The 23,643-nt window shown below is 43.0% G+C and overlaps 1 protein-coding gene across 4 annotated transcripts in view; it reads right to left on the bottom strand.

The window, feature by feature from the left end:
• Positions 1-591: 591 nt before the first annotated feature.
• Positions 592-23,643, bottom strand: part of LOC139562361 (carbohydrate sulfotransferase 15-like) — a 38,654-nt gene continuing 15,602 nt past the window's right edge. The window contains exons 2-9 of one of the 4 annotated variants that reach the window (XM_071380038.1): positions 10,956-11,100; positions 9,045-10,025; positions 8,535-8,877; positions 7,507-7,650; positions 6,788-6,944; positions 6,230-6,386; positions 2,698-2,841; positions 592-2,527 (exon numbers count right to left, since the gene is read on the bottom strand). In XM_071380038.1, the coding sequence (XP_071236139.1) occupies positions 2,375-2,527; positions 2,698-2,841; positions 6,230-6,386; positions 6,788-6,944; positions 7,507-7,650; positions 8,535-8,877; positions 9,045-9,425 (1,479 nt within the window). In that variant the 5' untranslated portion in view covers positions 9,426-10,025; positions 10,956-11,100 and the 3' untranslated portion in view covers positions 592-2,374. Of the gene's footprint in view, positions 2,528-2,693; positions 2,842-6,229; positions 6,387-6,787; positions 6,945-7,506; positions 7,651-8,534; positions 8,878-9,044; positions 10,026-10,955; positions 11,101-23,643 lie in introns of all 4 variants that reach the window. The other 3 variants (XM_071380035.1, XM_071380036.1, XM_071380037.1) reach the window with 3 other exon arrangements.

Here is a 23,643-nt window from a genome sequence, read left to right as displayed (position 1 = left end):
CATCAGAGCATTCTCAATTTGTCAGGGCATGGACTCCACAAGGTGTCAAAAGCCTTCCACTGGAAAGCTGGCCCATGTTGACTCCAATGCTTTCCACAGTTGTGTCAGCTGGATGTCCTTTGGGTGGTGGACAATTCTTGGTGCACACGTGAAACTGTTGTTTGAAAAACCCAGCAACGTTGCAGTTCTTGATACACTCAAACCGGTTCGCTTGGCACCTACTACCATACACCATTCAAAGGCACTTAAATCTTTTGTCTTGCCCATTCACTCTCTGAGTTGCACACCTACACAATCCATGTCTCAATTGTCTCAAGGCTTAAAAATCCTTCTTTAACTTGTCTCCTCCCCTTCATCTACACTGATTGAAGTAGATTTAACAGGTGACATCAGTAAGGGATCATAGCTTTCCCCTAGATCCACCTGGTCAGTTTATGTCATGGAAAGAGCAGGTGTTCCTAATGCTTTGTATACTCAGTGTAGGGTGTGATTTGAGTCAAGGACTCTATTATGACAGTAAAACACTTGAAAAACACGCCAACCTGTGCTGAGACACATAAAAAATTAACTAGAGATTCAAGTCGGTGGCTGTTAAGTTATCAAATCAAATACATTTTATTTGTCACATGCGCTCAAATACAACAGGTGTAGACTTCACCGTGAAATGCTTACTTACAAGCCCTTTCCCAACAATGCAGAGTTAAAAAGTAAGTAGAATTTGCAAAATAAAAAGGAAATAGTAACACAATACAATAACAATGCTGTATATAATAAGTACCAGTACCGAATGTGCAGGGGTACAAGATATTTGAGGTGAGGTAATATGTATACGCAGTTTGGGGTAAAAGTGACTCGGCAATCAGGATAGATAATAAACAGAGTAGCAGCAGCGTATGTGAAGAGTGTGAAAGTGTTTCTATGTGTTAGTTTGTGTGTGTGTGTGCGTGTGGCGTCAATATGCATGTGTTTTGTGTGTGTGAGCGTGTGTGTTGGAGGGAGTGTCAGTGTAGTATGTGTGAGTCCAGTGACTGTGCATAGAGCCAGTGCAAGAGAGTCAGTGCAAAAAAAAGGGGGTCAACGCAAATAGTCCTGCTAGGCATTTGACTAACTGTTCAGGAGTCTTATGGCTTGGGGGTAGAAGCTGTTCAGGAGCCTTTAGCTCCCAGACTTGGTGCTCCAAGATGAGAGGTTGTTGTTCTGGCACCACACTGCCAGGTCTCTGACCTCCTCCCTATAGGCTCTCTCATCATCGTTGGTGATCAGTCCTACCACCGTCGTGTCATCAGCAAACTTAACGCTGGTGTTGGAGTCGTGTGCGGCCACACAGTCGTGGGTGAACAGGGAGTACAGGAGGGGACTAAGCATGCACCTCTAAGGGTCCCCCATGTTGAGGGTCAGCGTGGCGGATGTGTTGACGCCTACCCTCACCACCTCGGGGCAGCCCGTCAGGCAAGTTAGGCTTGATGCTTGAGTTTACGTAAAATGTGTCCATGTGCAGAGCGTGTACAAACAAGAAAACTACTGGAAAATATAAGTTAGAAACAAATATGCCAGTCTTTGGTGAGAAGATAGACTTGCATTGGCGGGAAATGAGATTCCATAGTGTGTCTCTGTGGTTCTGTTGCCCTCTGGTGTGAGGATGTGTCGATTGTGTGTCTAGGCCAGTGTAGAACAGCATCGAAATATTTCACATTAAAAAAAGCAGGTTATGACCACGTGGTCACTTCCTTGCCGTTTACTTAATAGAATGTAGTTAAAAAGAACAGTGTATGGCGTTGAAGCCAGGGTGTTTCATGTTTGTTTTTAAAGAAAATTGAAGGCAACATCATGATAAAATCCATTGTGCTGTTTGCTCCCATATTGTTTTTTACATAATGGTTTCACAATGATTGAGAGTGAAATACCCAGTGGCAAACAGTATTTTCAAATGATCAATCATTAGCATGTGAAGGCTCTCTTTTTACTCTCAATATTTGTCGTGTCAAAGCTTTCCCACTAGAGGGAGTAGTCCACCAGGCTCTACCCCAGTCATTTTCCAGGAGTCTCTCCTACAAAAAGCAAACTATTCTCCAACATACAGTATAAGGGCACCGCCGTCAATGCATCATCACGAAAGGCAAACAAAAGGAAAAACTTCAAGCACTAGACAGATGCATTGTTCAGATCTTCAGAGCACCTCAGACATTTTACTGACTAAATGTTCTCCCATTGTGACTTAATTCATGTCCATGGCTTATCCCACTTGATCGTTCATCTCATAGGACTCAAATGACCATGGGGGATTTAGTACAGTACTTATTCCTCAGGTCTGTATCCATCTGAGATGAAGCCATTCCTTATGTCTCTGTCCAGTGGAAGGCCTTGTTGTTCAGGATTATGGCCAGTTTGTGGTTGAATGGCTGGTGGAACTCCCTGAGGAGGTCCCTGGTGCTGGGCAGCATGGGGCCCAGGCTCCTGTCTGCTGCTCTCCGTGTGTTGGACATGGGTCTCTTGGTGAGAGCTGCCTCCGTCTGCTCAGATAAAGGCCCTGAGGGACATGCAGTACAGACAGGCACATACAGGATCAGCAAATGTTGAAATTCACACAGAGGAAGAAGCAGACATGCATCACCAACATTGTGTCCTAGCTCTGGACACACCTAGGATGTTGATGTAGAATCAGTGGAATAACTGTTTTTAATCCCGGTACGTACCCACATTTAGGAAGTCAAAGACTTTATGTATGGTGAGTCTCAGATTGGCAGCGTAATCTTCTAACTGCAGAACTTGGATCTGATCTCTTTGGAAGACAGTCAACCAGTCCAGCAGGAAGACAATATACAGTCCTAGGTTCAGTCTGACCTGGAGAGGATCACAACAAACACTGCAGGTAAGACTTCTATATGATTTCCATAACTCTTCTACCAAGGCTTCATTGTGAAGGTGGAGAACAAGCTACATGCTATGACTCCTGTTAACAGTACACAAGCTAACCTGCAGTGAGTGCTAGAGACCACAGCATGACTCCTGTTAACAGTACACAAGCTAACCTGCAGGGAGTGCTGGAGACCAACCGACAAAAGTAATTATGTCTCTGCAGATGCAGCAAAGAGAGAAGAGGCACCTTCTGAGCTGATGAACTTTACACATTTTTAAAATGATCATAAGCTCAACCGCATGGATTCAGAAGTCAAATGTAAATGGGGAGCTACTGTAGGTTAACATCCATGTCGGTTGACAATGACATCCACGTTGCTGAACGTCAAATACATTTTACTTAGAAAATATGTGCCTCAATAGGTACACACGGAACTCTGAGCACCATGTTGGCACCAATACAATAACATTACTACCACAAATCAGGCTGAGATGTATGTAGAACAGTGTGAACAGTGTGAACAGTAGTGTACATCTCTGGCAGTAGGTATCTAGATTTGTGCTTTTCCTATGTAAACGAGCTGTGCCCCAGGCTATGACAGCTGCACCCAAGTAAGGAAATGTTTACAGCATTAAAACTTGTGGACCCCAGGAAGAGTAGCTGCTGAAAGTGTAACAGCTATGAGGATCCAAATAAACTAAACAAAGCATACATACTGTGCCTGTATAAAACTGAGCCAATATCAATTTCAAGGTAGTAAAATAGTTAAAACAGTAATAAGAATTTCTGTAAATAAATGCCAATATTTCCAGAGACAACTACTTCCTAAATGACTTTCAGTAAGTGCATCTCCGTCGAATCTGTTCTGAAAAGAAACTTCACGGTTCTTGATTAGTTAATCAGTTATCAAGTCAGTAGATCTACTGAGGCATATGTCACAGCACATTTTCACCACCTTCCAGGAAGTGGCCGTGATTTGAATAACAAATCCTATTAGACATGGAAAATAAAGGCCTGAGTTATGGATCACAATTTGGCATGGAATCAATTTAGTTAAGTATTACAATTTGGCATAGACAAAGCCATCTCTGTTTAACTTTGTATGCACTTTGTTTACATAATCAGATCTCTTAATAAATGCAGTCAAACTAAGTGTTTCTTCTTGCTTTTGCACAATTTTCTTATGTTTCCATCTAGACAATACACTATCCACCAAGAACAGTGATACAACAGGATATGCATTCCAATGAATTTACCCTGAATACCTACGGTAGTGCTGAGCGGGGGGTGGGGTGGGGGGGGGGGGGGGGGGGGGGTTCTGTTATTAAACAACCGATTGACCAACGTCGGTTCAATCATTTTTTTGTGAGCTCAACACTGTTTCTCTAGAGAGAAATCAAATCACTCAAGAGAGAAATTCAAGAACTATGTGGGACGCTGGATTATAGGCACATTTTAGTTGTAGTTTTCATTAGGCAAATATTCAACCTAGTTCAGAAGAGAAACATGGTAATTAACTACAATTACCATTATCCATTGTGCCTGTTCTTCCCGACTCTGACAGAGACGGATAGCCTACACACAGACCGCATGAGAGAGGAATGTACACAACACAATGATGAGAGGGATGGAGGAAGTTTGTGAGGTAGCTCTACTGCATTGATAGTTGTAGTAGTTAATAGGTAATAAGCAGTCTTGAAAGTATTGGGACAGTGACCATTTTTGTTGTTTTGGCTCTGTACTCCAGTACTGATATAATACAATGACTATGAGGTTAAGTACAGACTGTCAGTTTCAATTTGAGGGTATTTTCATCCATATCAGGTGAACAGTTTAGAAATTACAACACTTTCTGTACATAGTCCTAATTTTAGGGGACCAAACGTATTGTGCCAAATTCACTTATATGTGTATTAAATTAGTTAAGTTAGATATTTGGTCCCATATTCATAGCACACAATGACAACATCAAGCTTGTGACTCTACACATTTGTTGACTGCATTTTGTCACACCCTGATCTGTTACACCTGTCTTTGTGCTTGTCTCCGCCCACCTTCCTGTTTTCTAGTTTTCCCGGGTTTTGACCATTCTGCCTGCCCTGAGCCTGCCTGCCGTTCTGTACCTTGTCACACCGCCCTGGATTATTGACCTCTGCCTGCCCTGACCCTGAGACTGCCTGCCGTTCTGTACCTTTTGACTCTGATCTGGATTACTGACCTCTGCCTGACCTTGACCTGTCGTTTTGCCCGCCCATGTTCTAGTAATAAACTTTTGTTACTTCGACACTGTCTGCATCTGGGTCTTCCCTAAAACGTGATACATTTGCTGTTTGTTTTGGTCGTGTTTCAGATTATTTTGTGCACAATAGAAATTAATGGTAAATAATGTACTGTGTCATTTTTGAGTCCCTTTTACTGTAAATAAAAATACGTTTCTAAACACTTCTACATTAATGTGGATGCTGCAGTACCAGGATTACGTATAAATCATGAATAATGAGTGAGAAAGTTACAGACACACAAATATCATACCCCAAGACATGCTAATATCTCACCATTACAATAACAGGGGAGGATGTTAGCATGTCTTGGGGGTATGATATTTGTGCATCTGTAACTCTCTCATTCATCTTTATTCACAATTCATTCAGGATTATTCATAATCAAGGTTGCATCCACATAAATGTAAAAGGGTTTAGAAACATATTCTGTTCTTGATGTAGTCATTGCGTGCTATGAATATGGGACCAAATACTTAACTTTTTACTACTTTAATACACATGTAAGTGAATTTGTACCAATACTTTTGGTCCCCTAAAATGGGGGACCAAATATGTACAAAAAGTGCTGTAGTTTCTAAATGGAAAATACCCTCAAATTAAAGCTGCACTTTAACTTCATAGTCTTTGTATAATTCCCTCCAAATTGCTGGAGTACAGAGCCAAAACAACAAAACAATTGTCACTGGCCCAATACTTTGAGCTCACTGTACTTGAACTGGTAAAATGATTTTGTCAGACAGCTCTCCAATGTGGACCTGACAGAAACAATGGAATGTTTTCAATGTTTTGGAAATTCAATGTTCACTATTTTTGGCTTTGTGATATTCATTAAAAAGCTCTAAAATAATTTTAATGTCATTATTTCATAATGCATTTAATGTTTAAAAAAAAGATCTATACCAAAATCTAAAATAGTGATTATTTTTTAATAACCTAACCGAAATCGAACCGACCTCAAAAAGCACTCATCACTAATCGTTCAGCACGAACATACAGTTGAGAGTGTTGTACATTTTCAATGCCAGCAGTAAGAGTAAAGTATGTCTGCTAAATGGCATATTTATTATTTATTCATAAGAGTCCCACTCACCGTCATGGCATTGGAGAGGCTAGTGTTGTAGACACAGGAACGCACAGAGTTTTCTGCTAAACAAGCCTCAAACAGCTGTAGGGATTCTGAGACCCTCAGGTCAAAGTCCTCCACAGACTTGTTAGCCATGTTGAAGTACAGGTAGTCTGAATATAACCTAAACCAGAGGGAGACACACACACCAACCAGAAAACATACTTTCTTCAGCTACATTGACCAAATGCACAGACATGCCTATAGTGAAAACTATGTGACAGCATGTCAAAACATTACTGAGTCCTACAGGTATAGGACTTCATTTGATCACGCTGTTGTGTGAGAAGTTTCTTTGATCACCCTGTTGTGTGAGAATGGTGTACTCAAGGTTTAAAAAGGCTTCTAAAATTTGTAATTTCCACTTAAAAACATCAGACATTATTTGCGCTAACAAAACATTTATCAACCCCCTACAAAAATGTCCATTCATTATAATTCACATAATCATTTACATTTCCTGCTGCTGCATGATTATTTTCCTGCTGTGAGAAACTGGTCAAATTAAAATTCCCACATATTTACCTCTCTACTGGGTCTCTGAGCATGACAATGATTTTAGCATTGGGCTGAACTGCGTGGATGAAGTCCTGGGCCAGGAAAGGAGGCTCCCCATCTGCCCGGTAGTTATAGAGATAGCTCCAGGCTTGGTTGTCCCACATTGTGGATGCGCTTGCTTCACCTGTCAATCAAACATATTTGTGATACCCATTATGTGATTACACTTGACACTGCATATAACACAACAGTGGTAGCCTCTCATAATTCCTAAATAACACTGGACCGTATGGTGGCTTTAGCAACAACATTCTACTTCAAAACCTTGTCCTTAAATGTCAATTTTGAGTGTTGGCATTATCATGCTGGTTAGTGCAGAGCCAATTAAGAGGGAATGGAGTGAATAATGGAGTGAGAGAACTGATAATGGAGGAAGGAGAAACAAACAGTCTTCTGGTGTTAATCAGTGTCGAAGGTCCTAGACTGTCTGTGAATACTGAATGAGGTTTGTAATCACACAACATCTCTTTCTCACACACACACACACACACACACACACACACACACACACACACACACACACACACACACACACACACACACACACACACACACACACACAAACACACACACACACACTTTGTTGAAAGCAGTACATCCCAAGAGTTTATAAAGATTTTAAAAAGTTACCTAATTTCATTATAATTCAATATGTATCAGGTAGATATAGATGACCTGTAGGTTACCTGTAATAATGTGTCGCTGGCTGTGGTCTCCAGAGGTATTCCCCAGTATTCCCTCCTGGATGTGGTAGGCAGCCAGTTCAAACAGGTCCAGGTAATCCTCCACAGGGAAGCGTTCTAGGAGGCCATCTTTAAGATGGATGATACCTGCAAGGGAGCGCAACACCATGGTCAATGATGTCATCATTCAATCAAATGTCACTACCGTCTACTTCCATCTATGATCTATCATAGACCTTCTCAAAAGCAAATGAAAAAGTGTTGTACCAAACCTTCTGTGTCATTCAAAAGGTGATCAAAGTCAGAGGAAGTTCTGTCCATATTTTCACACTTGTCAGAGCTTAAAGAAGATCAAGACTTCTTACTAGATGTCCCCAGGAGACCTGATGTAGATGCCCTTCTCATTCAATTGTCAGCACAAAGATCAACATCCCAAACCATTTCCCCATGCTGCTTTGAACGCCCACAAACCCACTTGGCGATGGAGCCTGAAATCAATGCGCTCTGCATGATTAACAGTATAGCTCTCCTTAGAGTGTGATCTGACACCTACGCTGCCTCTCAGACTCTGAAACATCTCATTCAATTAGATGAATTACAACAGACACTAGTTTGGGTGGCTGGACCTGGTCTCATCCATCACCCACACACTACAGTAGAGGTTCAGAGCAACACTTACTCACTCTGTACAAATCTTTGAAAAATAACTGTAAGGAAAATTATAAGCAGATGATTATCATAAGAGACAACGCTTTGGGTTTTCATTCAGTTATATTGTTACTAGTGTGCAAAGTATAGAATGTAGGTACAATAATTAGGAAAAGAAGCACACAGTATTACCTCAAAATAGATATAATATGAATATAAATGGAAAGAAGTTATTCCACACATCACTGATGGTTCCCCGTAGAAATGTATTTTGACAGGGTGAAAAGGCTGTTGAAGCCAATGTAAAAGTTTTCCATCCAAATCAATGGAAGCCAAGTTCTCTGGGCAGCTCTACCAAAGTAAATACAGGGACTAGTGCTTACCAAACCTTTTCCTTGTCCACCAGTGGGGCTCTTTCATGGTGGTGAACTTGACCTCCGGGTGTAGCAGCAATCGGTGAAACAGGTCCGTTGTACCACATTTGGGCTGGCCAATGATGTAGAAATATGGCAGACAGCGCAGGCGGTATTGCTTGTTGTCGTCACTGTGGTACAAGTGTTCCTGGAAATGTTTCCTTAGGTAGTCACAGACAGTCCGGAAACTCTTAGAGCGAACTGCATACAAGTTTTTACTGTAAGGATCCACTTTGGTTTTCCCAGAGAGCTCCTCATACCAGCATGGACTCTTGATATTGGGTAGGAACTGACGAGGAATAACGGAAAACAACTGGGAAGAACAAAACAGAAAAATCGTCAAAATACCTTTCAAACACTTCTAGACAATTGTAATGATGCTATTATCTTATTTGCTATTATAAATGCTTGAAAGGATTTTTGTCCTGAGACAAAACGGCACACATGAAACAACAGGCCAGATACTTTGCTCATACTCACATGAGAGTCCGTATTGATAACGTCCTTCAGAAGAGGCAGCTTCCTTGGGCTGAACTCAAGCTTAGATGTAATGCACTTCACCAGGAGCTTAATGTTGGCGTAGTCCTTGGTAGAAGACAGGTTATGGGAGAGGGTGCTGCTTGGGTTGACTATAGTCCTGAGGTGGAACGGTGACAGGGTCAGCATCAGACCCTTTTTATCCCAGGTTAAGATGTAAGAAGCCATGATGAGGAAGGTCAACGTCAATCCTAGCAGGAAGCTGATAACCTTGACCTTTCTGACACTCCTCAGGGGCCCCAATGACCATAGAGGAACCCACCTCAACTCTAGGACACTGGGCAGGCCTCTGCGGCTGTTATCCCCATCGTCCAAACAGGGCATTGTGCGTCTCTTCCTGTAGTTCTCAACTTACATAGGGCAGGGTGGGCCATATGTGTAGTCCATTTGAGGAATGGCACCATGTTTGTAGTCTGTGAGAGACATGCTGTAGACCGGATGGAACAGGGCTGTGTGGAGGGGGATGTCAGAGGGGAGGGACTTCGAGGCACATCTGCCGTCAAGGCACATCTATTGTGGGATGGAGGTGTGTGGAGGAGCAGTGGAGGGTTCATCCATCATGACTGCTCCAAATGTTGCTGTAGGCACACCAGGTACTGTTACACCACATATGGTGCTTAAAACAGAGGAAACTTTTGGACACGACAATTCTCAATTAATCTGTGATTCGTTTTTCCCCTTCAATGGTGTAGTGTTTTGAGAGGCCCTGGACTTTGTTATAGACAGCTCACAGCTGTTTCCTGACCAGGTGCTAAGTATTATTCCAGGATGAGGGTTCAGTTAGGGGCGATCGAACATGAGACATCTCAGATGAATTCTTCTTCCTCCACTAGCAAGGGTGACTTCAGCCCAATTACTCATGACAACCTCACAGGCAGCTCATAGCAGAGAGAGTGTGAGTTCTTGTCGGATAACGCTCCCCTGCTTTAGGGAGAAGGATAATACAGTGGGTACAAAAGCTTAAAATGTGAGAGCATAATGGTAAGTCTGCACCTTCATCCTCTGCATTTAGGGCTTATCAAAGTCCTTAGAAGACAGTTTCATCACTATAGGCTAAAATAAACATCAACATTTTAGAACACGCCAGATCTCTATCCTACAAGGAAATACAAGGTTATCCATAAAAATGTTATGTTTTGGAGATTAAAGGTTTTCTCGTGACACCAAAAGTGTACTGTATTGATACAGGTGGACGAGCAGTGCTGCAAAGTCTTTCCCTCAAGTTAGAGAGAGAAAGTGAGTATTATTTCTGGACCTGTGTGTTGAAGAATTCCAGACACAGGACCGACCAAATGTTTCAAAAACTCTTCCATCACACTTCCTGGAGCCATAATTCATTCTGCTTTCCTTTCTTCCAGAGTTTATACACGTTAACAATTACTCTGGACGTTGAAATTTACCCCCTGCCCAGATACAGTGAATTACACTTGGTACATTCAATGAATTCACAGTGTTATTTCTCATTGCATAAATGTTGTTCTATTCACTCTTGGGCCTTATTAAACAGAGACCACTAAACACGTCAGTGATTTTAAATAATCACATATTATGTTTCTATCACTAGCTGTCAAAAACTGTGGGTTACACTTTACTTGAGCAATGTGTCATACAACCTTTAGCGTACAGCAATTAAAAACACATTTAGTTAAAAGACACATTCAATGTATAATATGATACAGTATATGCCATTTAGAATATGCTTTTATCCAAAGCGACTTACAGCCATGCACGCATAAATTGTTTACATATGAGTGGTCACAGGAATCAAACCCACTATCCTGGCACTGCAAGCGCCATGCTCTACCAACTGAGCAATGCATCATTATGTAGTATAAAGGTTTGTATCCTACTTACAAGGTCTCAGCTGAATGTGTTCTTCTCCTGGTCTTGATCTTGGTGTTGCTGATGGAGAGGGTCTCCTGTCCTCTCTCTGTAAAACCCATGGAAAGTTATTGTCTGCCAGAGCCAGCATCAAATATCCGAATTGTAGGCTTGATTTCTGTAGAGAGAGAAGAAGGGGATGGGGGGTGGGGATGTGCAGGACAGAGAGATGAGGATAGACAATATGAAGGAAAGAGTAAAGACAAGGTACGAAGGAGAGAGGGCAAGGCAACCATTAAAGCCCAAATAGAAGCATCTGTGACGGAACTTGCGTGGGAAACTGACAGGGGCTGAGAAGGAGGACGGGGCTGAGGAGGTTGTGAGGGGAGGTGGGAGTGTGGGAGCCAGAACTGAAAAAATATATCTTTTAGATTTAAAAAAAAAATATTGCAGCTTTAAAGACATTTTAAATACATTCCAACATATATTACGGAATGTAGTTCAAATCTATAAAAAAAAAAATGTTAAAATGTATAACAAAATATATGTTAAATGCATCGGAAAATGTATTTAAAGTATTTCAAAAAATATATACAGTATCAGTCAAACGTTTGGACACACCTACTCATTCAAGAGGTTCTTTATTTTTACTATTTTCTACATTGTAGAATAATAGTGAAGACATCAAAACTATGAAATAACACATATGGAATCATGTAGTAACCACAAAAGTGCTAAACAAATCAAAATATATTTTATATTTGACATTCTTCAAATAGCCACCCTTTGCACACTCTTGGAGCATTGTACGATGTATAGTTTTTGTTTAAATCAATAAAAACAAAAATACAACAATATATTTTTTTATTATAAAACATTCATGCATGTATTTGTATTGCCATATTATCAGTAGCCTATTGCAATTCTACATATTGAGTGTTGCTAATGACCTTTATATTAGAAGTGTTGATCACATGCTACCGTAGTGACTGTAGAGTTTTTTAAACTTTCCAGTTTGCTCTCTGCTCTAGCGCATGCACAGTAGCTATGCCATTAGATAAGATATGTAGCCAGGAACTAGAGAAAGCTATGCCTTAATCCCCTTAGGCCTTACATGTCTCTTTCTTTCACATGGTTATTTCTTATGGCATGTAAATATCCCTGTGTTTCATACTATATTATTTTATTTTTTTCACCTTTATTTTACCAGGTAGGCTAGTTGAGAACAAGTTCTCATTTACAACTGCGACCTGGCCAAGACAAAGCAAAGCAGTGTGACACAGACAACAACACAGAGTTACACATGGAATAAACAATAAACAAGCCAATAACACAATAAACAAGTCAATGACACAGTAGGAAAAAAAGAAAGTCTATATACAGTGTGTGCAAAAGGCATGAGGAAGTAAGCAATAAATAGGCCATAGGAGCGAATAATTACAATTTAGCAGATTAACACTGGAGTGATAAATGAGCAGATGATGATGTGCAAGTAGGGATACTGGTGTGCAAAAGAGCAGAAAAGTAAATAAAAACAGTATGGGGATGAGGTAGGTAAATTGGGTGGGCTATTTACAGATGGACTATGTACAGCTGCAGCGATCGGTTAGCTGCTCAGATTGCTGATGTTTAAAGTTGGTGAGGGAAATAAAAGTCTCCAACTTCAGCGATTTTTGCAATTCGTTCCAGTCACTGGCAGCAGAGAACTGGAAGGAAAGGCGGCCAATAGAAAGCCGATTCTAGATTTGATTTTGGATTGGAGATGTTTAATATGAGTCTGGAAGGAGAGTTTACAGTCTAACCAGACACCTAGGTATTTGTAGAGTTCCACATATTCTAGGTCGGAACCGTCCAGGGTGGTGATGCTAGTCGGGCGGGCGGGTGTGGGCAGCGAACGGTTGAAAAGCATGCATTTGGTTTTAGAAGCGTTTAAGAGCAGTTGGAGGCCACAGGAGGCATTGAAGCTCGTTTGAAGCTCGTTTGGAGGTTAGTTAGCACAGTGTCCAAGGAAGGGCCAGATGTATACAGAATGGTGTCGTCTGCATAGAGGTGGATCAGGGAATCGCCCGCAACAAGAGCGACATCATTGATATATACAGAGGAAAGCGTCGGACCGAGAATTGAACCCTGTGGTACCCCCAATAGAGACTGCCAGAGGTCCGGACAACATGCCCTCCGATTTGACACACAGAACTCTATCTGAGAAGTAGTTGGTGAACCAGGCGATGCAGTCATTAGAAAAACCAAGGCTATTGAGTGTGCCGATAAGAATACGGTGATTGACAGAGTCGAAAGCCTTGGCCAGGTCGATGAAGACGGCTGCACAGTACTGTCTTTTATCGATGGCGGTTATGATATCGTTTAGTACCTTAATCGTGGCTGAGGTGCACCCGTGACCGGCTCGGAAACCGGATTGCACAGCGGAGAAGGTACGGTGGGGTTCGAAATGGTCAGTGATCTGTTTATTAACTTGGCTTTCGAAGACTTTAGATAGGCAGGGCAGGATGGATATAGGTCTGTAACAGTTTGGGTCTCGAGTGTCTACCCCTTTGAAGAGGGGGTTGACCGCGGCAGCTTTCCAATCTTTGGGATCACGGACGATACGAAAGAGAGGTTGCAACATTGGCGGCGGATAGTTTTAGAAAGAGAGGGTCCAGATTGTCTAGCCCAGCTGATTTGTACGGGTCCAGGTTTTGCAGCTCTGTCAAAACATCTGCTATCTGGATTTGGGTGAAGGAGAAGCTGGGGAGGCTTGGGCAAGTAGCTGCGGGGGGGGGGGGGGGGGGGGGGGCGGAGCTGTTGGCCGGGGTTGGAGTAGCCAGGAGGAAGGCATGGCCAGCCGTAGAGAGATGCTTATTGAAATTTTCGATTATCATGGATTTATCGGTGGTGACCGTGTTACCTAGCCTCAGTGCAGTGGGCAGCTGGGAGGAGGCCAGGCATTACCAGGCATCCTTGACTGACTGGATGAGGTCAATATCCTTCCAGGATACCCGGGCCAGGTCGATTAGAAAGGCCTGCTCGCAGAAGTGTTTTAGGGAGCGTTTGACAGTGATGAGGGGTGGTCGTTTGACCGCGGAGCCATAGCGGATATAGGCAATGATGCAGTGATCGCTGAGATCCTGATTGAAAACAACGGAGGTGTATTTGGAGGGCAAGTTGATCAGGATAATGTCGATGAGGGCGTCCATGTTTACGGATTTAGGGTTGTACCTGGTGGGTTCCTTGATGAATTGTGTGAGATTGAGGGCATCTAGCTTAGATTGTCGGACTGCCGGGGTGTTAAGCATATCCCAGTTTAGGTCACCTAACAGAACGAACTCTGAAGCTAGATGGGGGGCGATCAATTCACAAACGGTGTCCAGGGCACAGCTGGGAGCGGAGGGGGGTCGATAGCAGGCGGCAACAGTGAGAGACTTATTTCTGGAGAGATAAATTTTTAAAATTAGAAGTTCGAACTGTTTGGGTATAGACCTGGAAAGTATGACAGAACTTTGCAGGCTATCTCTGCAGTAGATTGCAACTCCTCCCCCTTTGGCCGTTCTATCTTGATGGAAAATGTTGTAGTTGGGCATGGAAATCTCAGAATTTTTGGTGGCCATCCTAAGCCAGGATTCAGATATGGCAAGGACATCAGGGTTGGCGGAGTATGCTAATGCAGTGTGCAAAACCAACTTAGGTAGCAGGCTTCTGATGTTAACATGCATGAAACCAAGGCTTTTTGAGAACACATAAGTCAACAAATGAGGGTGCCTGGGGACACGCAGGGCCTGGGTTTACCTCCACATCACCCGAGGAACAGAGGAGGAGTAGGATGAGGGTACGGCTAAAGGCTATCAAAACTGGTCGCCTAGAGCGTTGGGGACAAAGAATAAAAGGAGCAGATTTCTGGCCGTGGTAGAATAGATTCAGGGCATAATGTGCAGACAGGGGTATGGTGGGGTGCGGGTACAGCATAGGTAAGCCCAGGCACTGAGTGATGATAAGAGAGGTTGTATCTCTGCACATGCTGGTTATAATGGGTGAGGTCACCGCATGTGTGGGAGGTGGGACAAAGGAGGTATCAGAGGTATGATTTGTGGAACTAGGGGCTCCATTGTAAACTAAAACAATGATAACTAACCTAAACAACAGTATACAAGGCATATTGACATTTGAGAGAGACATACAGCGAGGCATAAAGTAATCACAGGTGTTGATTTGGAGAGCTAGCTAAGACAACAACGGGTAAGACAACAACAGCTAATCAGCTAAAACAACAACAACAGGTAAAATGGCGATGAATAGGCAGAGAGGGTCAGTTAACTACACACAGAGCCTGAGTTCGCGGCTGGGGTCGACAGATAAACAAAAAATAAACAGAATGGAGTACCGTGATTAATGGACAGTCCAACAGGCATCAGCTATGTAGCCAAGTGATCATAGGGTCCAGGGGGCAGCAATAGATGGAACAGGGAAGCCGCGGAGTAGTCGCTACTATGCTAGCACGCGGGCGACACGGCGTTTTAAGTTAGCAGGCCGGGGCTAATAGAAGCGTCTGCTCTGATGTCCGACGGAGGTCGCTTGAAGGCACAGTGGATGGAGTATTCGTCGGCAGACCAGTCGTGGTGGTGCGGCGGGGCGCCGTGTCGACAAAGGACCCAAGCCAGATGGCGAAAGAGGTATTGTAGTTGTAGTAATTTAGTCTGCGCCTGGCTCACGGCTAACTGGTGCTAGCATCGGGGCAGGGGCGTTAGCCACTATAGCCACTCGGTAGCAGCGGTGATCCGGTGATCCGGGCCTCAGGGATAGCTTCGGTACTGGGTACCTCGGTGGGTGCTAGCTAGCTGTGAAGATCTAGAGTAATGATCCAGGGTATACGGCAGGAACCCGGCGTTGTAGTGGAGAGACAGTCCGATACTGGTAGGCTGGCGAGTATTATCCAGCCTAAAAATATATATTTTTAAAAGGGCTGGTATCTGTCCAGAAGGTAAAGGCCGCTAGCAGTGGCTAACAATGACTAAATAGCTTGTAGCTAATTAGCTGGTTAGCTTCTGATGGCTAGGTGGTTCTGGCTATAAGGTCTAAAAATTTTAAATAATAGCGGTTCCGTATCACATTGGGTGAGGCAGGTTACCGGAAGGTATAATTTAATTAAAATGGAAAAGAGATTGAAAATAAAATTGAAATATATTTTAAAAAAGACGAAAAATACAAAAGTACACGAGAGGACGAACAAAACACGTCTGCACTGCTTCGCCATCTTGGAACAGGACGTTACAGCAATCATTTGTAGGTATAATATCATACCTTATGTTTGTATATTACTCTGCATTGCTCTGCATGGCTCCTAATGATTGTTTACTCTGCCTTTGTTAGAACCACAATCACATAAAACACATTAAAATGGAAACAGCTATGTGTGTGTGTGTGTGTGTGTGATGGGCTTCACTGTCATGTTCTAACCGAACAGCACTACAGTGGATAGAACCAAAACCAATCAGTATTAAGTGTATAGTGTGTTAGTGCATATCCAGCCAACCACTCAGACGAGCTTCAGCTAGACGTTTTTACATGGTCCTTCGCATCGCCAGATTCTGACCTGCTATATTTGAGATGTTGAGGTGCCCCAAAGAGGAGTCTGTGCATCTTGCCAAGAGACGCCTGTCAGCACCCACTTCAGCCCACAGCGCCACACAAAGCCGTCACTGAAGAAGATGGCACAAGTTCTGGTTAGCAACCAAGTTGCCTGTGTTTATTTTTAGGAAATGTTGTGCGTGCATCCGCAATGTAAGTTTGGGGGTTTATATTGTTGTGGATCATTGATGATGTTCACTGCATCCTACTGATACTGTACCTGGCTAGTGCAATTTATCTTGTTACATCTGTAACTTATTTGTTATTTTGCCAGCTGGTAGCATTGTTTGCCTGTTTAATGCATAAGTCTAAGTTCAGAATGGCCAGTTAAAGATGCACTATGCAGAAATTGCTCCGCCATTTCCTGGTTACAAAAATTCTAATAGTTCGCCTAATTTCAGTTTATGAGACAAAGTAAGCAAGTATAGTGTAGAGAATCATTATACCATCTAAACCGATGTGAAATATTGTTTCCATAACCAAAAATATTATATTTTTAGCTGTTTGAAGCTGGTGTACAAAACCAAAAGTAAGACGCATAAACAAAACTTTAGAACAGGAAGCATACACATATGGCACATAAAACAGTCCTACCGCGTCTTAGACTTGCTTTCAAAGAGAATGACAGCTCTATAACACACATTTCTAAAAAGTTACATATTGCCGCTTTAATGGGCCTATTGCATCATTATATTTATTATTATGAGTATCAAATTAAATCAATGCACCGAATACAACAGGTGTAGACCTTAACGTGAAACGCTTACTTACAAGACCTTAACCAACAATGCAGTTAAGAAAATATTGACTAAATAAACAAAAAAATTTTTTTTAAGTTACACAATAAAATAACAATAATGAGGCTATATACAGGGGGTACCGGTACCAAGTCAATGCGCGGGGGTACAGGTTAGTCGAGGTAATTTGTACATGTAGGTAGGGGTAAAGTGACTATGCATAGATAATAAACAGCGAGTAGCAGCAGTGTAAAAACAAAGGAGTATGAGGTGCATGTTACTATTACTGGAAGAGAGTGTTATATGCCAGCTAAAGTTAGTAAGTTAGTAGAAGATTCTAGACCCCTGGAGCGCTTCCGCATGCGCATTTGATTTATCTGATAAGCTCTCTAGCTGGCGAGAGGTTCTAGGAGTTTCAGAGACCGTCCTCCATGCTCCAGCATGCACAGTAAGATTCATGACTCAGGCACCAGACTCAGATAAGATTTCCACCAGTCAGCAGAGAGGGCCATAAATCTAGCCTGTCTAAGTAATTAGTTCTCTCTCTGAGATATGTTTATAAATATACTGCTGTAAATGTGTATGCTGTTATGTGAATATCCCTGTATAGATGCTACGCCAATCTCTCCTGAGTAGATATTCCCATTGCATAGCTTACAACATTGTTTGTTATTGCCTTTCAGAACCACAAGTCGATTTCTAAATCACTGAAGAGTGTGCTTATGTGTTAATACTACATGTGGTGGTAATGAAGATAAATAAAACAGGATATGGACACATCTGCCTTGTAGTGAGTCAGAACCTTAACAATCAGCATTAAGTACTTGCGGGTGAGGGTATTCACAGGTAGTCGAAGCTCTGGCTGAGGGGGGTGCAGACCTTGGTGTGGTAGACTGTGCACTCTGCAGTTGTCTTCATCTGCTGGGGAGCTAAGGCCGCTCCGGGGAGCAGAAGCAAACCCGATGCTCCCTTGCCTCTGCCCAGGGGAACTAGAGGGATGTCTTTCGGGAAAGCGGCTAGACCACCACGGGGGGGGCGGTGCGGCGCGATATAGGCTCCAGCCGGAGGGGCCTGGAGTAGTGTCTCTCAGGGGAGGGCCAACTAGGGGAGAATCGGCTGCGGTGGCGCTCCAGCGACAGCGACAACGGCTCTAGAGCAGGATTTCTTCAACTCGGTCCTGGGGCCCCCCCTTGGTGCACGTTTTGGGTTTTGCCCTAGCACTACACAGCTGATTCAAATAACCAACTCATCATCAAGCTTTGATTATTTGAATCAAATGTTGTCGTGCTCGGGCAAAAACAAAACGTGCCCCCAAGAGTGGGGGCCAGGACCGAGTTTGGGAGACCCTGGCCTACAGAAGTGACGGTCATGAGAGTAGAGGCGGTATTGATGTGTCCATATCAAGAGTTTTATTCTGTAGTTCACCACCACACAGTTGCACATACACACAAGATCACTTCTGATACAGCCAACTGCTTAGCTACCCGTTTTTAGACTACCAGAAGAAGGTAATCATTAGCATCATCGCTAACAGCTACACAAAGTGTAGACATACGCTCGCCCCGCACATACAGTGCCTTCGGAAAGTATTCAGACCCCTTGACATTTTCCACATTTTGTTACATTACAGCCTTATTCCAGAATTGATTCAATTGTGCCCCCCCCTCGTCAACACACAATACCCCATAATGACAAAGCAAAAACAATTTTGTAGAATTTTTTGATAATTGTTTTCAATAAATAATTGAAATATCACATTTACATAAGTATTCAGACCTTTCACTCGGTACTTTGTTGAAGCACCTTTGGCAGCGATTACAGCATTGAGTCTTCTTGGGTAAGACGCTACAAGCGGGGCGGCAGGTAGCCTAGTGGTTAGAGCGTTGTACTAGTAACCGAAAGGTTGCAAGATTGAATCCCCAAGCTGAAAGGTAAAACTCTGTCGTTCTGCCCCTGAACAAGGCAGTTAACCCACTGTTCCTAGGCCGTCATTGAAAATAAGAATTTGTTCTTAACTGACTTGCCACGGAAAATAAAGGTTAAAAAAAAGCGTGGCACATCTGTATTTGAGGAGTTTCTCCCATTCTTCTCTGCAGATCCTCTCAAGTTCTGTCAGGTTGGATGGGGAGCGTCGCTGCACAGCTATTTTCAGGTCTCTCCAGAGATGTTCGATCGGGTTCAAGTCCGGGCTCTGGCTGGGCCACTCAAGGACATACATAGACTTGTCCTGAAGCCACTCCTGTGTTGTCTTGGCTGTGTACTTAGTGTCGTTGTCCTTTTGGAAGGTGAACCTTCTCCCCAGTCTGAGGTCCTGAGCGCTCTGGAGCAGGTTTTCATCAAGGATCTCTCTGTACTTTACTCCGTTCATCTTTTCCTCGATCCTGACTAGTCTCCCAGTCCCTGCCGCTGAAAAACATCCCCACAGCATGATGCTGCCACCACCATGCTTCAGCGTAGGGATGATGCCAGGTTTCCTCCAGATGTGATGCTTGGCATTCAGGCAAAATAGTTCAATCTTGGTTTCATCAGACCAGATAATCTTGTTTCTCATGGTCTGAGAGTCTTTAGGTGCCTTTTGGCAAACTTCAAGTGGGCTGTCATGAGCCTATTACTGAGGAGTGGCTTCAGTCTGGTCACTCTACCATAAAGGCCTCATTGGTGGAGTACTGCAGAGACAGTTGTCCTTCTGGAAGGTTCTCCCATCTCCACAAAGGAACTCTAGTGCTCTGTCGGAGTGACCATAGGGTACTTGGTCATCTCCCTGACCAAGGCCATTCTCCCCTGGTTGCTCAGTTTGGCCGGGCAGCCAGCTCTAGGAAGTGTCTTGGTGGTTCCAAAGTTCTTCCATTTAAGAATGATGAAGGCCACTGTGTTCTTGGGGACCTTTGATGCTGCAGAAATGTTTTGGTACCCTTCCCCAGATCTGTGCCTCAACACAATCCTATCTCAGAACTCTACGGACTTTCCTTCAAACTCATGACTTGGTTTTTGCTCTGACATGCACTGTCAACTGTGGGACCTTATATAAACAGGTGTGTGCCTTTCCAAATCATGTCCAATCAATTTAATTTACCACAGGTGGACTTCAATCAAGTTTTAGAAACATCTCAAGGATGATCAATGGAAACAGGATGCACCTGAGCTCAATTTCAAGTCTCATAGCAAAGGATTTGAATACTTATGTAAATAAGGTATTTCTGTTTTTTATTTTTAATACATTTGCTAAAATTTCTTAAAAACTTGTTTTCGCTTTGTCATTATGGGGTATTGTGTGTTGACGGGGGGGAAACATTTTAATCAATTCTAGAATAAGGCTGTAATGTAATAAAATGTGGAAAATGTCAAGGGGTCTGAATACTTTCCGAAGGCACTGTATGTGCGGGGCGAGCGTATGTCTACACTTTGTGATGATTTTTTTTTCATCCATTTTATAATAAGGCTGTAAAGTAACAAAATGTGGAAAAAGGGAAGGGGTCTGAATAATTTCCGAAGGCACTGTGACAGGGGCATGCCTGTGCAATTTCAGAAGGTTGCATGAACATACAAATCACTGATGCATTTTGTTCATGTCTTATGATTAACTTGGGCAAAATACTGAATGTTCGTCCTCCCGAGTGGCGCAGTGGTCTAAGGAACTGCATCGCAGTGCTAGCTGTGCCCCTAGAGATTCTGGGTTTGAGTCCAGGCTTTGTCGCAGCCGGCCGCGACCGGGAGGCCCATGAGGTGGCGCACAATTGGCCCAGCATCGTCCGAGTTAGGGAGAGTTTGGCTGGCAGGGATATCCTTGTCTCATCGTGCACTAGCCACTCCTGTGGAGGGCCGGGCGCAGTGCACGCTGACTTCCGGGTTGGATGGGCCTTGTGTCAAGAAGCAGTGCGACTTGGTTGGGTTATGTTTCGGAGGACACATGGCTCTCGACCTTCGCCTCTCCTGAGTCCGTACGGGAGTTGCAGCGATGAGACAAGACTGTAACTACTACCAATTGGATACCACGAAACTGGGGAGAAAAAAGTGGTGAAAAAAATTAAATATACTGAATGTTCTATTACTTTCAACACATTTAGTTGATTTCCTACTCAGTTCAATAAATCTTTTACATATATTTAACTAGGCAAGTCAGCTAAGAACAAATTCTTATTTACAGCTCCTAGCCTGGCCAAACCCTAACCCGGATGATGCTGGGCCAATTGTGCGCCACCCTATGGGACTCCCAATCACGGCCGGTTGTGATACGGCCTAGAATCGAACCACAGTCTGTAGTGACGCCTCTAGCACTGAGATGCAGTGCCTTAGACCACATATTGTTGAATTCAGTTTTAATGTCTGGATTCTATGATCCCGTCCGTGTTCTCCACAACGCAGATTTTATAGGGCCCTACAAAACGCTTTATAGGGCCCTATAATACATAGAGAGGAATTTAAGAAGCCGAATTAGGAGCCATTTTGGCCACCCTGTAGACTAGATGACATTGCCATTCATTTAATAATATTATCAGGCATTACATACATTTGAGGAAATATGCAAATGTATTTAAAATACATTTTATATATATTTTTATACCGTATGGAAGGGAATGATTGATACAGTAACACACACCCACAGTAATTTCTACCATAATCTAGAATCCTTGTGGATATCCGAGCAGATGTTTGCAGCCACCATGAGTGCTCAATGTTACAAAGGTTGATGTGAGTCATATTTCCATTTGGATTACTCACAATGTCTACATGCTCTTGAGCTGAGTTAGAAATACAATTACCCCCCAAAAATGCTATGTGTTTGAGGTCCTCTCCACAAGGTGGTTGCCTGGCTACCCATCCACATCGCTCCGGCCAATCTGTCTCACTGTCTCTTTCTCTGTTTTCTGAATGAAATTGGAGTATTAGGGCCTGCAGGAGCAAATATCAAGATTTATACGTGGCTTTCATTCCCTGCCAAGGAGATAAATTGTAATCTATTGACCTGAGCTGAGTGAGGCCAGCCAGATAAACATTAGGAGCGTGTGTAACTTCAGCATTATGCTTATGAACGCAAACACACTCCGACTGTTCTGATTGGTCCCAGAAACCGATGGGTTGGGCCAGAGCCGGCCTAAACAATGACGTTATCAACTTTGGTTACATTTGTTAGAGACGTTCCAATCACTGATACATTTTTCTGTACAACGCCCCTCACACAAACAACTTCTAGGATGGCAGATTAATAAATGAGTATTGGGACAGTGACAAGTATTTTGTTGTTTTGGCTCTGTACTCCAGCACTTTGGATTTGAAATTATACAATGACTATGAGGTTAAAGTGATGAGTGGGAAAGTAACAGACGCACAAATATCATACCCCCAAGACATGCTAACCTCTCATCATTACAATAGCAGTGGAGGTTAGCATTTTTTGGGGGTGGTATGATTTTTGTGCATCTGTAACTTTTTCACTCATCATTATTCACGATTCATTCAGGACTATCCGTAATCATGGTAGCATCCACATTAATGTGTAAGTGTTTAATAACATATTATATTCTTATTTTCAATAAGAGTGATGACACAGTACATTATTTACCATTTATTTCTATCGAGCACAAAATAATCTGAAACACAACCAAAACAAACAGCAAACGCATCAACAAATTTGTAGTCACAAGCTTGAAGTAATCATTGTGTGCTATGAATATGGGACCAAATACTACACTTTTGACTACTTTAATAACCATATAAATGAATTTGTCACAATACGTTTGGTCCCCTAAAATGGGGGGACTATGTAAAAAAAAAAGTGTTGTAATTTGACCCCTTTAAAAATGAGTGGATTTGGCTATTTTAGCACGTTGCTGACAGGTTTATAAAATCGAGCACACAGCCATGCAATCTCCATCGACAAACATTTGTAGTAGAATGGCCTTACTGAAGAGCTCAGTGACTTTCAATGTGGTACCGTCATAGGATGCCACCTTTCCAAGAAGTCAGTTCGTCAAATTTCTGCCCTGCAGCTTCCCCGGTACCGGGGCAGTGGAAACATCTAGGAGCAACAACATCTCAGCAGCTACGTGGTAGGCCCCACAAGCTCACAGAACGGGACCGCAGAGTGCTAAAGCGTGTTGCGCATAAAAATCGTTTGTCCTCGGTTGCAACACTCACTACCGCGTTCCAAACTGCCTCTAGAAGCAATGTCAGCACAAGAACTGTTTGCCGGGAGCTTCAAAATTTGGGTTTCCCTGGCCGAGCAGCCACACATAAGCCTAAGATCACGATGTGCAAAGCCAAGCGTCGGCTGGAGTGGTGTAAAGCTCACAGCCATTGGACTCTGGAGCAGTGGAAACACGTTCTCTGGAGTGATGAATCACGCTTCACCATCTGGTAGTCCGACGGAC

Source organism: Salvelinus alpinus, chromosome 32 (genome assembly GCF_045679555.1).
Source record: "Salvelinus alpinus chromosome 32, SLU_Salpinus.1, whole genome shotgun sequence".
Classification (NCBI taxonomy): Eukaryota; Metazoa; Chordata; class Actinopteri; order Salmoniformes; family Salmonidae; genus Salvelinus; species Salvelinus alpinus.
Note: the sequence above shows the minus strand (reverse complement) of the source record. Positions and strands in the feature narration are given on the sequence as shown.